The sequence below is a fragment of the Brienomyrus brachyistius genome, chromosome 9 (assembly GCF_023856365.1).
Source record: "Brienomyrus brachyistius isolate T26 chromosome 9, BBRACH_0.4, whole genome shotgun sequence".
Lineage (NCBI taxonomy): Eukaryota > Metazoa > Chordata > Actinopteri > Osteoglossiformes > Mormyridae > Brienomyrus > Brienomyrus brachyistius.
This window is the reverse complement of record NC_064541.1, coordinates 1,168,002-1,185,201: the sequence shown is the minus strand read 5'-3', so window position 1 is coordinate 1,185,201 and position 17,200 is coordinate 1,168,002. Positions and strand designations below refer to the sequence as shown.

General features: G+C 47.1%; 1 protein-coding gene across 1 annotated transcript; it reads right to left on the bottom strand.

The window, feature by feature from the left end:
* Nucleotides 1–722: 722 nt before the first annotated feature.
* Nucleotides 723–14,376, bottom strand: adar (adenosine deaminase RNA specific). Its single transcript, XM_049025599.1, has 14 exons — nucleotides 9,519–14,376; nucleotides 9,180–9,408; nucleotides 8,115–8,266; nucleotides 7,577–7,712; nucleotides 6,221–6,468; nucleotides 5,977–6,130; nucleotides 5,732–5,900; nucleotides 5,528–5,621; nucleotides 4,483–4,599; nucleotides 4,262–4,392; nucleotides 3,494–3,676; nucleotides 3,102–3,214; nucleotides 2,850–2,977; nucleotides 723–2,771 (listed from the first exon to the last, which is right to left on the bottom strand). Exons 1-14 carry the CDS (start codon nucleotides 11,606–11,608, stop codon nucleotides 2,507–2,509), a joined length of 4,209 nt encoding a protein of 1,402 aa, XP_048881556.1. The 5' UTR covers nucleotides 11,609–14,376; the 3' UTR covers nucleotides 723–2,506.
* Between the last annotated feature and the right edge of the window lie 2,824 nt (nucleotides 14,377–17,200).

The following is a 17,200-nucleotide window of genomic DNA, read 5'->3' as shown; positions in this document are numbered from 1 at the left end:
TAGAAGGTCGCTGGCAGAATAGTGACGTTGTGGTATCACTTGGTTACACGATGACTAATACTAGTACCCCCCCCCCCCCCCCCCCCCCATCTTTATATCAGTGATACAGTTAGCTCAGGGAAATACCCTAGGGGATCTTAAAGTCGAGGAAAGGAGGCAGAGACGAACAGCCTGGAGTGACAGGAAGGTTATGTAGCTCCCTGGTGAGTGACATCAGCAGAAATCACCATCCTTATTTGCATGTGCGTTCTATCACTCATCACCTTGCAGGCCGACAGCCCCACACTCTCAGCCACCGATGTCCACTTTATGCTGCTCAGCAGCTCTGCCTTCCTACATTTTTCACTTCTCTCTTCAGTTCCTCTGCACATCCACGCTGCCACCCCTGGTAACTCTTCATCTGAGCCACATTGTCCCAACAGATGACTTAAAAAAAGAAACATTTATCATCACCTGCAGGAACACAAACATATACATTTTTTTACATGACTGACAGGCATAACCTATTTGCTACCACTGGGGTGCATTGGTTTGCTGCCACCTGGTGTTAGACCTCCAGAAGTGCATTGCACCCAAACATACAAAATACATCTCATCTACAAAAAAAATGGGAAACACTGATATAAACACAGACAGAAACAGGTAGACACACATGTTCATTAAGAAGATTGAAGTATTAGGTTCTGGAAGCCTCCTAAATAAGCACACCGGTTAAAATGCAATTGTTTGAGTACTTCTCTTTAATGAACAGAACTAAGTTCAAAGTTTTAGTCTCAAAATAATGAACATAGACAAAATGTGCAATTAAAAAAAATAAAAAAGAAAAATGCAAGACTGCACACTATGATTATGTTTATATATAACATGGATCTATGAGCTACACAGAAACATATAGCATTTGATCAGATTTATTATTATTTGGAGATGATTACTTCTGGAAATGTTCTTGCTTAACATTACTAAAGTATAACAGTATACCTGACAAGGTCAGGAAAATGAACACCACCACCAGTGCCGCCTATTGACTAAGGTGTTTGTTGAGCATGAAATCAGCAGTGTAATCACCCTAAGAACAACACATACACTCAACTATGTGAGCATACCGGTCTAGAAATAAATGCTTTTTCAAGTGAAGACTCATGTGATGGAATCAGAAATGGGAAGGTCAAATCTGACCGATTCCTGCTGAGTGCACCCACACACACTGGCACGCACAAACACACACGCGCATGCACATGCACGTTGGCACAGACATGCATACATGCCCGCACACACACATGTATGTACGTCCGCATGCACAGCCACACACGCACAAACACTTGCGTGCTTGCACAGACACATGTACACCTGCACACACACACATACGTGCACACACACAAGCACCCGTATGCACACACAGACACGCCCACACATATGCACACACGATTTACTTAGAATTCTAATGTCAGTAACAATGCAATAAACAAAAAGGCACTCCCACTCAGTAAAGACCTTCTCTAAAAATACAGAGTTAAGGAATACACCCCCATTACGTGCTTTTTTTAAACAATGGCCTTGTAAAACGTTTTTTTTTTTTTTTAATGTAGCATTTCCTACTGTGTTCCAGTTTACAGTAACAAGTGGGTTGATGGAGATCTACTGGAATCAACTGAGGATGAAAGAAAAAAAAAAAAAAAAAAAAAATCACAGAGCACCCGGCAGTGTATCAGGTGAGGATTCAGAGACAAGGGCGTGTGTGTGAGTGTGTGTGTATGCGTGGCAGGATGTGTCAGCGATCACGTGACCACTGGACACCAGTTAAAAGAAAAACAGTCCCTGGAGAGATCAGCAACATGTCTTTAAGTATCAAGAGAAATTAAGTAAAATCAAACCCACTTTGAGAAGGGAGGGCTACAAGATATATACATAAAATATATACATATATACATACACACAAATCTATATATAGACAGATGAGTTACATATACATCTGTGTGCACATATATCTGTATGTACAGTATGTATGATACAGGCCAGCGAATCAGAGCAGAGGCAGCTGACTCGAGAATTTTGATGCCCACTTGAAGCTGGCTGGCTCTGACTACGCCACACTTCTGCACACTGGGAGCACTGGGAATTTGGGGGGGGGGGGGGGGGGTGGGGCACACAGACATCACGCGCACGGTAATAATTCAGAGGAGAGCTGGAGGCCGGCTTCACTCCAGGAGCAATTACAATGAAATCAAGTGCTCCGCCCCCCTCCACCCCATTAAATCATGTGACCACTGAGAAGGGAAGCAGCCATGGCTTGTACGTGTGCATGTACTAATTCCATTAAAGTGTTAGTAAGTGATCGATGTGCGAATACAGCACAAGTCTGCGTCAGCGTTTCAGAAGTTCCCGTCCCCACAGGCCACTCGCTTACCCAACGGCGCCTCCCTCTGGTACCGAGACTGTTTTACATCCCTCCCACCCCTCACCAATCCCCGTCCCACGTCGTTCGCCCTCCTAAGCTCCGCCCTCTGCCCTATTCGCCGCCGATGCCGCCACTCACGCCCGACCCGGCATCAAAGCTCTTCTCCTCCAGGGGTTTGCAGATCCAGGTCCCGTAACCATGCCCGTTTAGCGCCTGGAAGAACTGGGCCTTGGCTTCCTGGAAAGACCTGGCGGCCATCTTGGCGTGAGCATAGGAGGGGAGTGCCAACAGGTCCGAATGCCCCTTCTGGTGGCACAGGGCGTGGAATAGGCGGAACATGTTGGACTTGGAGACGCGGGACACTTCTAGCGTGAGGCTGTGGAGGAGAGGAATGTCAGGAACACTGTGCGGGCCGGGTGGGCAAACAACACAGCCGGGAGTGCTGACCACTAACCCATCCACTTTGCCCTTGGTCCCATCCAGCACCTCCACACTGGCCTGGTCCGGCTGGCTCCAGTTGATGCTGGACTCCTTGGTTTTGCCCGTGTGCCGCGAGGAATCGTACACGCTGACCCGGCCGACCTGGAGGTCAGGGATGGGTGGGATGTGGTTATGTTGGACTGGGACCGGCTGCGGCATACGGATGGGACCCCAATGAGAGCGACTGATCCCAGGTGGGACAGCTGGGACATAGGCATGCAGGTACCTCCGGGTGGTTCAGCGTAAAGCTAGGGGGGAGATTCTTTGCGAAGTCTGGCCCATCTCTGGCCAATCGGCAGCAGACGGCCCGCGTCAGGTGGCCATGGCTGTACAGGTATCCTGCATGCAAACAGACAGCAGGTTCATCTCAGATGAGGGCAGCACCCCTTTCAGGTTACCTTGACATTCATGAAGGGATAAACCCTCTTCTCCTACAAACACAAAAAAGTACTTTGAAACCCAAGTATAATATGACTGCGAATAATAATAATCATTTTAAGGCTCTGAAGAGGTACAGGCGGAAGCACAAATACAGAAGTTAGAGTTAGTAATGAAATATTTTAAAATAAACAAGGTCTCATCCTAGTGTGCAGCAAGACACCGTCACAGAGCTCTCACCCAGAGTAATGGAGCGGAGGTAAACTGGGTGCAGGAAGTGGCTGAGCAGAGCCCCCTGCAGGCCCAGCACATTCCAGCGGAGAATCTTGTCACTGCAGCTCATGGTGCGCAGCCGCTCCCCGTGCTGGATGCCGTCCCACGTGGGCACAATGTCGCTGGATTCCACAGGAATGGTGCCCTCTCCTGGTGGGAGGGTGAAGGTGCTTAAAAAGCTAATGGTTGCTGGCACTGCAATTTGCTGACAGCAGCGGGGTGGGGGGTGGGGGGGAGGAGGGCTGGCTTGGAAGCCCCACGGTAGCCAGAACCCATGACCTGCCCCCCCCCCCAACCAAGGCACGGGCTCGGGCTCGGAGCCGACACAAACACCACTTTTGCAGATGCGCATTCTGACAGCGTCTGATTCATGGACACCTTCATAACCCTGACATGTTCCATGTTGGCGGGGACGCACCAGTGGGGGTTTCACTGCAGAGCACACTGCTCTTCCACCAGAAAGCTGCTGCCAAAACACAGCAGAGCAGGTCTAAGTACTGGGTGATGGCTGGCAGGAGATGAACCAGCAGCTCATTACCATCAGAATCACAATGGGGGGGGGTTTCCCTTGTGATGTTAGATGCTGCCACCCGTGGCCCCTCAGAGCCCCACCCGCAGGCCCCTCAGAGCCCCACCCGCAGGCCCCTCAGAGCCCCACCCGCAGGCCCCTCAGAGCCCCACCCGTGGCCCCTCAGAGCCCCACCCGTGGCCCGTACCCCTGTGCACATGCCTCACCGTTCTCCACCTTGGTGCGCAGTTTCCCCTGCTTCACATTCTCAAAAAGAGGCTTGTGCCCGTCCTCTGCATTCTCAGCCGTCTCACTGCAGGACTTGTCAAAGAGGGCGCCGTCACCACACGGGGCGGTGCTGGAGGGGCAGAGGGGACGTTGTTTAAATACATATATACTTATGGGGGGGGGGGGGGGGGGGGGTTGACAAAGGCCGGAGGGCGCCAACCTGATGTAAAGGTGAAAGGTCACCTCAGGCTTGACACGGAGCTTGCCGTCCTCTGCAGACTCAAATATGCTCTCCTGAGAGCCACAGTCCTGTTTCATCAGCTCGCTGTACAGGAACCTGGGGGGTGGGGGTGGGCAGACAGAAAGTGACACGCTCTGTGATCCGGGCCTTTCCGGAACTTCATGAATAACACACCGATCGCGCAGATGTGATTCTTCCTGGCGAAAATGAATCAGCAGCACGTTATCCTGGGCAGGTGTGCGTATATCATCTTTACGATACACACAAATCCCCGGCTTTTAAAGGAGCACTCACGCAAATTAAAAAATGTAAATAACTCACCCGAAACGGAAATACCCTGAGCAATTAATCTGCACATGTACTTTTACTTAGCATTAAATTGTTATCTACATCACACACCATGCATACATTAGAGTAAACGTTTAACGTTAAACCCCCCAGCCTGAGCAGTAAAATCCCTTATAAGACAGGGAATTTTCTATTCCAGCATGTCTTGGGAATGAGAGCCTCGTCCGATTTACCCCCAACAAAGAACACAGACGTGCTATTTCGGCATGGCTGCGGGCTGTCAGTGGAAATGACCCTACTGATTCCAGCCCACTGCTGAGAGAAAAATGAAAATGAAGATATTAAAACTTGAAAGCACCTTCAGGTACGAACTGCGAGAAGCAAGAAATTACGACGCTCCCATGACTAAAAGCAGTCACTGCACTAAGGCAATAAATGTTGGGGTTATACCAAATCCTCCGTATAAAGACAGTCTTCTGAGCCCTTTCATAAGAGTAGGGGAAGGGAATCTTATCTGCAAAGGGCCAGTGTGTACGCAGGTTTTTGGAATAACCTTCAGGTCAGTTGTTCAAACCCAGGCGTTAGAACTCTATTTAGCAATCTAATTAGGGTGTTGCAGTGAAAACCTGCACACACAGTGGCCCTTTATTGGATAAGATCGGCCACCCCTGCATAAGAGTATCAGAACCACACCCTGATCAGCATCATTGTTAAAGAAAAAAAAAAGTGACCATACCTAATGAAACCTCTTCTGGAGATGATTTCTGCGTGACAGTCATTAACAGTGTCCCCTTTAAGGCTCAGTTCTTCCCCTTTAACGCAGCGGTTGCCTGGAAACGGGAGTGATACCCACTGATGAGGACATGCATTCTCACCTCGTAATTCTTATGCCACACATCATCATGAAGCTAGCCCCACCCCCACCCTGACCCCCCCGTACCAGTGCCCATGCTGACCACGACACCCAGGCTGCTCCCCTTCCTCATGACGATGGTGGCGAGGATCTTGCGGCCCAGGAGGCTGTGCTGCATGCGAGCGGTAAGCGCGTTGAAGCGCTGATGACTCAGCATGGCGATCTGGTCATGGAGGGTGCTGCCGCTCACTGGAAGCTGGGGGAAGGGATCATGGTAAAGGTTAGCATTATAAACAGCAGGGAGGAGGTGAGGGAGGCGGGTTGGCGTGTACCTCGGCGATGAGCTCCCCCATGCGGGCCGCCTTTTCCGCTTCCCCGATTAGTACCCTAAGAGCCGCATCAGCCGCCTCCTGCTTGCCCTGCTTCTTGCTGCTGGCGCAGACGGGCGGAAACCAGCGCCCCCCCAGCTTCGCCTGGTATGTGAATCTTGGGGGGGAGGGGGATGAGACGCAGTGAGCAGTGTACTGATGATGCCCGTGTCACGTGACAGCATGTCAGGAGCGCACGGCTTGGTACCGTGGGTCGTGGGCCGGACCCGACTGGCCCACCAGGTGGATTTCGGCAGCGAAGCCCCGTGCACGGGCATACTCCAGCAGGCCCGATACAGCGTTGTTGTTGAGATGGTTTATGAGGTCACCCACCCCAGCCTCATGGGCTGCCTGCACCTCGGCCGCTGTCAGGGTGAGGCAGGGCCCTGGGGTCTGGCCTGAGTCGTCATCCCCGGAACTCAGCTGTGAGGACAGTAGTGCGAATATCCGTGGGCCCTGGGAAGACGAAGGCAGTAGAGACGGACCTGAGCTCAGAGCGGTCCGCAAAAACGAGGTGAGCAAATGAGGCAGAGGTCAGCGAGAGGAACACTGCCCCTACAGGAAGGGGAGACATGACGGTTGGAACTGGGCTGAGATGCATTGGGAGAGATGGCAGACACATCAGTAGGCTCTTCCAGAACCATCAACGGCATATTCACAGCGTACCAAGGCGTCACCACGCATGACGCCTCCAGAAAAATGCACATTCCAAACAACGAAGGACATTGGATACGCTCCAAAAAGCATTCTGATGCAGATATATCTAGGAATGTATCAAATACATCTATGTATTAAATACAATCTACATCTAGCCAGAAAATCCAGGCCAAAGAAGGGTGGTTGCCAGGCAACAGAAAAGTTCTCAGTAGCGCTAGACTGTGTTCCAAAGCCTCACTGGCTAACTGGCAATAAGCTAGCATCGCGACTGGCCAGCGCACCTCCACCTTATTTATACTCAACTTAACTTCCCATTTATCGTGCAACCAAAGAACTGTCCTACTTCCAGGTTTGCTTGGCGAGGTGTGTGTCATCAACAGAAATATCATTCAGTTTTACCACCTTTCCTTTTGACCTCTAGCAGATCGGTAAATCCCCTGATTTATCACTGCTGAGAGAAAGCTTCCTATAAATGCCCAGGGGTGGTTGTGAATCATTGCTAATCTAGTACAACATATGTTTCTTCATATTTCCGTTACCAGCACAGTTATGTTACACATGGTAAGTTTTTAGCAGAGTAAATCGTCACATTTCAGGAACGCCAAACTGACCAAATCAGCAGGGAGGAGCAGAGCTGCCCTCATCTTTCAACGGTAATGGAGAGAGGAAATGCATCTGTGATGACCGGCCGGTAAACCCCACGAGACAGCAGATTCGTTTACAGGTGTGCAGCACCGTCACGCGATATTCAGAGCGTTACACGGCAGCTGAGCTGACCCGGGGTCCCCTCACACTGGCTTTCCCTCGCGACTGTTCAGGCTCCACGTTCAGGCGGAGTAGAATGATGCCTTGGAGAGATCCCGGGAGTGTATCGAACGTGAGTGCGTGCAGCGGCTTCTTCTATCACCTTGCTAAGCGGCAGCTTGCCATCCACCAACAGCTCCTTGACGGCCTCCTCGGCAGCCAGCTGCCGCGCTGACTTCTTACTGGGGGCTGAGGCTTCGGCAAACACCTGGTGGCCCACCTTCACCCGGAACATGAACCTGCAGGGGGCGCCGGGGGGAGGGAGGATGGGAGATAAGTGGGGAGGTGGTGCTCCTGAGTGGATGTCAACCTTCAAATAAATGCAGGCAACTCCCCCCGCCTAATCTAACCAATCACCATGGATGGAGTGCAACTACAATCTCAGGCATCTCACAGGAAGACTACAGAGAAATATGTAAATGCATGAAGAGAGAGAGGCCTATGAATTTTCATACGCTGGACCCAGACTCTTACATTTAGGACACAGTCTTGCTGCGATAAGAATAGCAGCATGAAATCCCTATGGTTTACAGGTTCAGTGGGTTTCAAGGAGAAGGTGTGAGAAATGGCAGAATAAGACAGAGAGTGCCAGTCGCTGCGCGGTAAGAGCAAACCATGATGGGGGGGAGGGGGGGAGTTACCGTGGGTCGTGGGGAGGACCCTCCTGTCCTGTGTTTATGAACTCGATGGGATATCCACTGCGCTGGCTGTACTCCATCAGCATAGACACAGGGTTCTTCCCGCCGGGGAGGGAGCGTGCCAGCGGCTGCTGCGGGGCCCCAGAGCAAGGCCCCTGCAAGGGGGGAGAGCAGGATCAAACAATCTGCTACTCTGCCCTTCATGCACGCTCACACACAAGGACTGTGACACACACACACACATACACACACACACACACACACAGCTCCCTTTAGCTGCACAGACATGATGGATGACAAGACAAAAAACAGAAAGACTGACTCAAAAAGTTCTGAAAGCCGATAGTCGCTCATTTAAAAACAAGCAGCTGATTTGTGAGTCATCGATAACTAGACACTGAACGTTCTTCACACATCTATCTTCATGGGAAACAAACCCTGGAGGATCAAATACTAAGCCATCGATATTTTCCGAATGCCTGGTTAGCTCCGACTGATATTTCATGCTAGCGTGGCGATTACTTAGAAATTAAGACACTAAGAAGTTACACACACAGTGTTAAAACTTAGCCACCATTTCTTTTGATTTGAATATGTGGCATCAGCTTGTCTCAAGAATCCTTGTCCCTCCCCCCTATATTTTCTAGGTCAGTTATAGATAAATGCATAAAATCCTGTGTGTCTATATCCTTCAAACAATTAAACACTGATTACCAGGTTAAGTACATTTCCAACCAATTCTACTTTGCTACCTTTCACCATTGTTCTTGCTGCGACATGAGTGCATGAAAGACTTTCCCCATCCGTAATGCCACTACATCCACATGCCTTTAGGCAAGAAGCACAAGGGAGCAACCCTATTCTTTAAATGCTGTTCCTCTGTTCTCCCTTGTTGCTTATGTCCCATTTCCAGGCCTGCTTTGTACCCTATATATAAACTAATGTGTAGCACAGTTACAATGTCAACACACACATATCTTTGACACCCTTCTCAAAGCAGTGCTGGAACCCACCATTGGCATCTGCTGCCCAAACAGGCCACCCTACCTCGAGGCTCCAGGCACTTACAGTGGTCTCGATTGTCGAGTCATTGGCAATATCTCTGCCTGCCATGGTCCCCTGCTCCCCCTCTTCCCCTTCCTCCTCTTCCTCCTCTTTAGCATCCTCGGCTTCCCATCCAAGCTCTCGCAGAAGGGTCTTCAGTGTCAGAGCTGCCGCATCCTTCTTGGCCGTCTTCTTGCTGGATGCCTCCGCCACAGGAAAGCGGCGACCATTCAGCATAACCTGCATCCGGAACCTTTGCATGCACAGATGTATAATAGAAAAATGTGAAAGAAATAGGGTTTAGGACAGCTGCCGATAAGCAATGTGAACTCTATACAAGTTAGGATTCAGAGTCTTACTGACCTTGGGTCATGTGAAGGTCCAGATTGGTCGAGAAGTAAAAACTCGCAGCTCTGACCCAAATATTGGGAAAACTCCATGAGCCCACTCACAGGATTTTTGGAGCGCACCTCCAGAAGCTTCTGCAGGCGACTAGAATCCAGGGACTGGGGAGCTGCAGCAACAGACACAGCCACTGTGCCCTCAGACACAGGCTGAATGGCATTAAGAAACTCTGGAATATCATCAGACATCCACTGCGATAGACCTCCATTCTTAGAGTCTTCCTGACAGCGGAAAGGAAGATGGCAGGAAAAGGGGGTAGAGGTATAGCCACCAGAGTAGGGCAGATTACTACTTTCATGAGGGATGGTATCCAGTTCTGGAATGGGTACAGAATGACTGTCTGGAACTGGTTTGGCCATTACTGATTCTTGTACTTGACTTGCTTGGCCAGGTGACACCATGTTACCTAGCCCACAGTGCTTAGTTTCTAAACTTGTAAAATGCACCAGCTCACAAGTTGAACGGTTGGCAGGAGTGAGCTCACCACTGACACATCCAGCTACGATCCCCGTTACACTTTCTCCAGGAACTGGATCAGCTGGAATTGCCCCCAGCGACAGAGATGACCCTTCGAAAGTGATTCCCTGCGTGGCCTTCTTGTGCCTCTCCATGCGCTCCCTCTTGTGATTGGACAGCTCCCAGAGGGGAGGTGAAACAGACGAGTCTCGACAAAGGTCACCTTGCTGCTCCAGTATATACAGGGTTGGGTTGACCTGCTTTGCGCTTTTGAAGCCAAGGTTCTTTGCCAGCATGAGTGCATTGGCCTTGGCCGATTCATAGAGGTACTGGAGAATTCGTTCTTTGGTGTCCGTCATATTGACAGAGGTCACTGTCTTACTAGTAGTAAGAGGTTGGTCCCGCTCAAAATCAGATGTGTCCGAGGAGGAGTCAGATTCTTGTTCTGGGGCTCTGTTGGTATACCGGTTTGGCACGTCAGCTTGGTCACTATCTCTTTCAATTTTGGATTGAAAAGAGACCTCAACTTCTTTCTCCTGCTCCCCTTTTTCCACACTGCCCCGATCAGGTATTGCTAGGCTGCTGTCACTAGTATGCCCGTTTGCCCTTTGACCCGAAGTCCCCTGGAAAAGAGTCCAAAGGGGAGGATTGTCACCCTTCCTTTCCGCCTTCTTTGCCCGGAGCAGTGCGTACAGTGCCTGGTTGACTACTTTTTTCGGCAAGCGGAATTTTTTGGCAAGAACTTTAGCTTGAACTGACTCCCCTGGACTTAACAATGTTAAGACCTGGAGAACCTGATCTTGGATCTGTGGAGTTGCTTTCGCAGTTGAAGTAGGTGCAGAGTGAAAACTACCAGAGTAGATGCTGCTACTCGGACCTGGGGACAATCGATCCAAATTGTTGTACCTGCCAGGCCCTTCTTGTTCCAGAGACAAATTGTGGAATTGGTCTATGAAAAAGGAGTTGCCATATTCAGAATTCAAACTTTGGTATCTTTTCTGTTGATGGTTTAAAGCTTGGGGCCTTGCTGGCTGACTCCAACTGACTTGCCTTTTGGGGCCAGAGTGGCAGGGAGAGTTCCCAAAACTGCCGTGTCCTCTGCCGCCGTAGTTGTAGACCTCTTTCTTCCTGGGAGCGTTAGCGTGGTTTCTGAAGTGCTCTGTCTGTCGCTGGGTGAGGACGCCCCCACTTCCCCCTCTATCCTCAGTCCAAGCACCCGAACAGTGGCTCCCACCTTGAAGACACGTTCTAATCTGAGGAGCTTCTGATGTATTACCTCTCAAGAACTGAATCTGCTGCTGACGGAAGTCCAGAAAATTTTGGCCTTCTACTCCATTTGGAGCTGAGCTAGGCAGAGGCTGGTTTGGGAGGGGAGGGTCCGATGGCCAGAAAGGATGGGGATCGGTGGTGACGGTGCTCGGGGTAGGGGGGCCCGGGAATCTGTTAACACGAAAGGGATTATCGGGGAGTCGTGCTGCCCATGGACGACCGGCGCTCGCAGCAAAACCAGACCGGTATTGACGTTTACCCTGAAGGTAGGGAGGGGCAAATTGGTAATACTCTTTGGAAGGGCCGCCTCTACCTCTGCTCATATCGCAGGGGTCAGAGTCAGCGGAAGGGCAGGGCGCCGGCTCAGTACCAGCTGGACATACAAGATGGCAGTTATGTCATTGACGGGTCGTCCGTAGGAACAAGACAGGTGGCCACTGCATACGGTGCTGTACCTGAAATGAGGGTTTGGAGCAAGTTGGCAAGAGGGAAGTGAGGTATAAGATGGATGACAGTTAAAATAGGGGCACGAATAGACTGGGGGGAAAAATGCCAGAAGAAAAGAAAGGATTGTGGAGGAGAGAAGAAAAAAAAAAAGTCAAATTGTACTATCATACAACCTTGTTGCGGTGCCACCCATATGTCAGGCAGTCAGAGTTATTTAGTCTCGCCGTCTCTAACATGGCTGGAACACGATCGGTGAGTAAGAGCCCTAAATGAATTATTCATATCTGTTGTGACAAAACCATTTTATTTCTGGCTGGGAGAGATCATTTTCAGACACTTAGAGGAGAAGGGGTAAAACGAACCTGGGTGAAAGAGCAAAGAGGAAAACGTTGTAATCAACCAGTATGTTAATAGGTCTGGATTATACCTCAGATTCGCCCATGAAATGGTTGGGATCACATGAACAAAGATGCACTAACAGCAAACAAACTGCATACAAAATTACACATCTATAAATAAAGACCCACAGAAGGACTGCAAAGAGTTAAATTTCTCAGACCCAAGTGTTTCATGTAATTATGTTAAGGAATCCTCCACATATATGAGAGGCATAGAAAAAAGTTACTCATGCAAACAACACTTGTTCATGCATAAATCTTTAGAGGTCAAATAAACAGACGTCATGAAAGACCAGATTAAAAGGCAAAAATTATAAATCTCAGAAAGCCGCCGCAAATCACGGATGCAAAACACGAGACTCGTCTTACTTGAGAACATTAATATGAGGAGACAGTGTCTTTGCCCTGAGAAAAAAAACCGGTTGCCACTGACTCAACCTGACCCTAATACAAGAGCACCCGACTGCCAAAATAACAACTCCACACAAATAAGCTTTAGTTCCTGTACGACTGAGCCCGGCTTTAAGAACATGCATATCCCCTTCATCAGACGGGGCTGATTTTGGGCACGATGCAATGAAAATACGTACTAAATCGCAGACGCACAGTATGTGTGTGTCTGTATAATATATATGACAACTACGCATAAGTATATACCGACAATCAAGCACACTATTCAGTACTGCAATCCAAAATGAACCAGCCACACAAGTAATCCACGATGAAAACTAAACGTTTATCATTCTGAGGTGTAAAAAGCAATTATCAACGGTATATTAATGCAATTAAACGTACCTGCTCAGCCTTGAATGCCCCCTTTTAAAATTGAGCTATATTAGCAATATAACACTAAACACGTGCATGTCACTCGTGAAGTTTCGATAGCGCTCTTTGCCAGGAAGACAACCATAAGTTTTCGCGTTTCTTCTAAGCGTTCAGCTCCTTGTAGTACATATGCATATGTCTAATTTATTGCAGAAATATGCCGGTGTCTTCAAAAATACCACTGAAAATAAAAATCAACCAAACTATCTCTTTATAGAATTTGTATTGTTTAACTTTTGTCGTCGATCGGCCGCGCCAAATTGATCAAGATCTAATAATAGTAAAACTGCAAACGCCGCTTATATTCCTAGAGATTAGCCCAGATCTTGTGCGGTCAGGTAGCTTGGACGTGTATAAGGAGCTACACTGGCTTATTTTAGAGTAAAAGAGGAAAAGGTTCAGATGGTCATCCCGTGATTATGTCACTGGGACGTCGATACGCCAGTTTAAGTTTCGCTTTCCGTTCTGGAGAGACGCGTCTGCTTCCCGTCAGCCGGGAAAGTCACGCCGTGCGCCCCTGATCTGCAGGGCGCCAGCCAGTATCAAGCTTCTCGCGGACTCGTCCTTATGACACTGCAATTGCATCAGATAAAAACAATATGCTAGCTTGCTGGGCTATGACATTTTCTCCGTGGGATTTTAAAGGGAATTACTTAAACTAAGGTCTGTTAACATATTTCAGGTCAAAACTCTGCTTTAGTTTCAAATAATCGCCCTGGGGTTTCCTGGATGCCGGAATTTGTGTGTCGTTTAAGTTGTTTACCGCGATATTTCCTCTTTTTTTATAAAAAATTACACAGCCATTGCATCTTCTAACAGAGAGTAGACAGAAGCTGTATATTGCAGACGTTACAGAGAAATGGGTTACACCTGGCTACATTTGCCTCACATGCTTTATCTGCTTGTGAGGCGTTTTCATGCTGTCCCCCGTCAAACATGTTTCCTACTGCAGTCCATAGACATTTTTAAGCTGCCCGTAACATCTGTATGCCTGTGACCTTCAATGGACCGTCCTCCGGTTCAGGTTGTCCTCTGCTGCATGGGCTGGCCTCTAGCCCCCGTGATTCAGTTCTTACTACAGAATTAATTAAACATTCAGTTGGTATAAAGACGAGTAGTCAAAGGTTTTTGCCACACCAAGATGGAAAACCACTGGCCTAAAACAACATTCCAAGAGATGTTGCTCATATTTATATTTACTACCGGATGTTTATACATTTGTCATTTCATTCTGTGCACTTATGTTAAATGTATTGTCTGACCATGTCTGTAACTGTTGCTGTAGCACTGAAATTCCTCTACGTGAAATTAATGAAAGTCCATCTTCTTTTATCTTGCCCTGATTATCCTACCAAAAACAACAGAACACATTTAACTTTGTCAATCAGCATAAACTGCAACACAGTGAGATGTGAACTAAAATCTGAGACGCTTACAAATGTCAAATGGCGCAAATGTGATCGAGTTCAGTCCACAGAGCTTTTCGACAGATTCTTTAAAACGCCAGAATGAACTGGTAAACCAGTCTGGATGACCTGTTTTATAAGTGTCGAATCGCATGTCTACCCTTTTTCACTAGGTCGACAACGCCATTCATTCACCAAACAAGGGCCCGTATGAATATATAAGCAATTAACAAAATAATAACAACAATGACGGCTTTTCTTAAAAGGTCATTCAGAGCTATGTGTAAACCAACCAGATGAGGGATTCTTCTGGCTTAATTGAAAAAGGTAATTAACTTGCGTAAGATCCCTTTCCCTAACTAACTAGCCTATTTAAATATTTAGCGATTAAATCCTCTGAAGCAGATTCAGATTTCATCAGACAGGCTGAGCCCACGTTACCATCTATCTAGAAGCCACTTTAAACTTCCTTTCGCGTCCTTTCATTCCAGCATATTAAATTGCACACTTACATAAATATTGATAAACTCCCAAATAAGTCGGATTTCTTGTTGTTATACAACATTGTTACACAATATTGTACGAGAAAACATACTCTTCATTTCCTAATTTTCAATGAGATCAGTGCTTTATCTGCATATTTAACGACTGATCAATGTGAACTACATCCCAAAAAAAGCCAACAGTTTGTCCCGAAACAAAAATACACTGTGCAAATGTGATCGCGTTTAAAATGCTTTATCATAAACGACTTAGAGGTTAGTTACTATTAGAAAACAAAAACAAGTATGCTGAGGACATGAAACAGCAAGGTACACTTCAGTACTCTCTGCATCAGCAATCATCTCTCGCTGCATCACTTTTCCGACTGCATGCACAATTTCACAATTTACAAAAAAATGCATAAAGTAAAACTCAAAAAACATTAGATTACCTGCAGTTGCAGCCGTGGCTCTTCTCAGTACAGCTAGAGCTGCGGTGCTGATTGCGATGCCGTCGTCCTGCGAGACACAACGGAATATGCACGCAATGACATCAATAGCTCGCGACAGCGCTCGGGCTGGTTGCGCGCGGCTCTCACGCGCTCGCCCGACACAAAGATCGCACACAGAGTAGTTCCACTTAACCCCGGAAACTCGACGCCTATCGGATGATAAATAAAAATAGAGATTATAACTGTAAATGTGTAGTTATTGTTTTTGGGTGTCTTTAATATGTAGGATATAGAGCCGACATTACTTTTATTTTCTAAGACGTTTAATTAAGAAACCCTGTACTATACAGTGCAATAAATGTAGAAGGCATCTCATGTTACACTTACCTGGTTCAACGGGGATACCGTCTGACATTCGATATGCAATCAAGTGTTTACACTGTATGCAGATTAGGGCTGTGGAGCTCCGCAGAGATGTATGTTTATGTACGACCAACAGGATGGTGCCACAGTTTGTTAATGTCAGTGTATTCATGAAATGCTTTCCTCCATATAACACACATGAAATAACCTCATTTTTTGAGATATCATATTTTAGTAACAAAACATTTCTTTATTTACCAATCAATTTAATTTAATGTTCGTAAGATCCCTTAGCGACATTCTTCCGTTTTGACTTTAGTGATCCCCTTAGAACAACAATATTATGAAAAAAGATAACCGGGCTTGAGAATCGTACTGAAGTGTGTATGCCATCCATTTTCGGCATTTCTTCACAGCCTCCTCTTACAGCTTTTCCTTTCTCTAATATAGTGCAACCTGGAGCTCGTCGTATTTTTTAAACAATCCTATGAAATATCAAGACCAACATATTTATCTGCCCCCTGCTTGTAACCCTGTAGTTATTTTGTTTGTCCAGTAGGTGGCAGGCCACCTGGAAGGATTACAGCTTGATAAGTTATTACAGTACTAGGACCCACGGCATGGAAAAAAATGGTAATGGCCTGGAATTCAGAACGTTTGGAAAAATCGGTTTCCCGAAGTTATATGTCTAGATAGCCGCGTGCGAAAACAGTGGGTAATTGCGTCGTTTACTGTAATGTAAATGTGTGCTCCAGTTTAAGATAAGACTGGAATAGTTTTCAAGGGAACCGCCGAGTTACTTGAGGGAAATGATAGCCTTTAAGTAACTGGCCATTAACCCCATGGTAAGAGGCTAACTTAATAATTCACTAACTGTGTATCTCACCTCATGGGTGATATTATATGTCTGGATAGGTACGAAATTGTATATACGCAATAAACTCAATTCTCCTATATATACCAAGCGTTTTGTAGGTTTATGCTATATATAATAATGATATACACCACCTTCTGCATTGGAACATAATACAGTTTACACACATTAGGAGAATTAAAGATTGGGAATAAGCTAAGCAATGCTACAAGGCAGCTTGCCGAATAGTTGGTCTGCGCCGCAGGGCTGTGGGTTTGAATCAGCTGTGGTGTTTGTGCGCGTGCATATTTTACTCAGATTTGCCACGACCTCGCATTGAATATGTTGTTCCGAAAAATGCACGAACAAAATCAGTAGAGAGTAGCTTGAAAAAAAAAACTTTCCGGCTGATTATTTTTGTTTCACCATGAAACGTTATTGAAATGATGTTCTCAGTGGCATTTTTAACTGAAGTGTGGAAACTGTCAGTCATCGTTAATTTTAAATTTTTTTAATTTAATTTTTTTTTATTATTATTTTAAAATCCTGTGGAGTTTTGAGAATGAAAATCCTTTGGATGTGTGTGTGGTGAAGGGTGAGAACACAACACATCTGCCTCAATCTATGACAAACAACCCTGCTTGCTTTCTTGACTGGAGCGTACGATTCAGCTGCACCAAAGCTGTGGG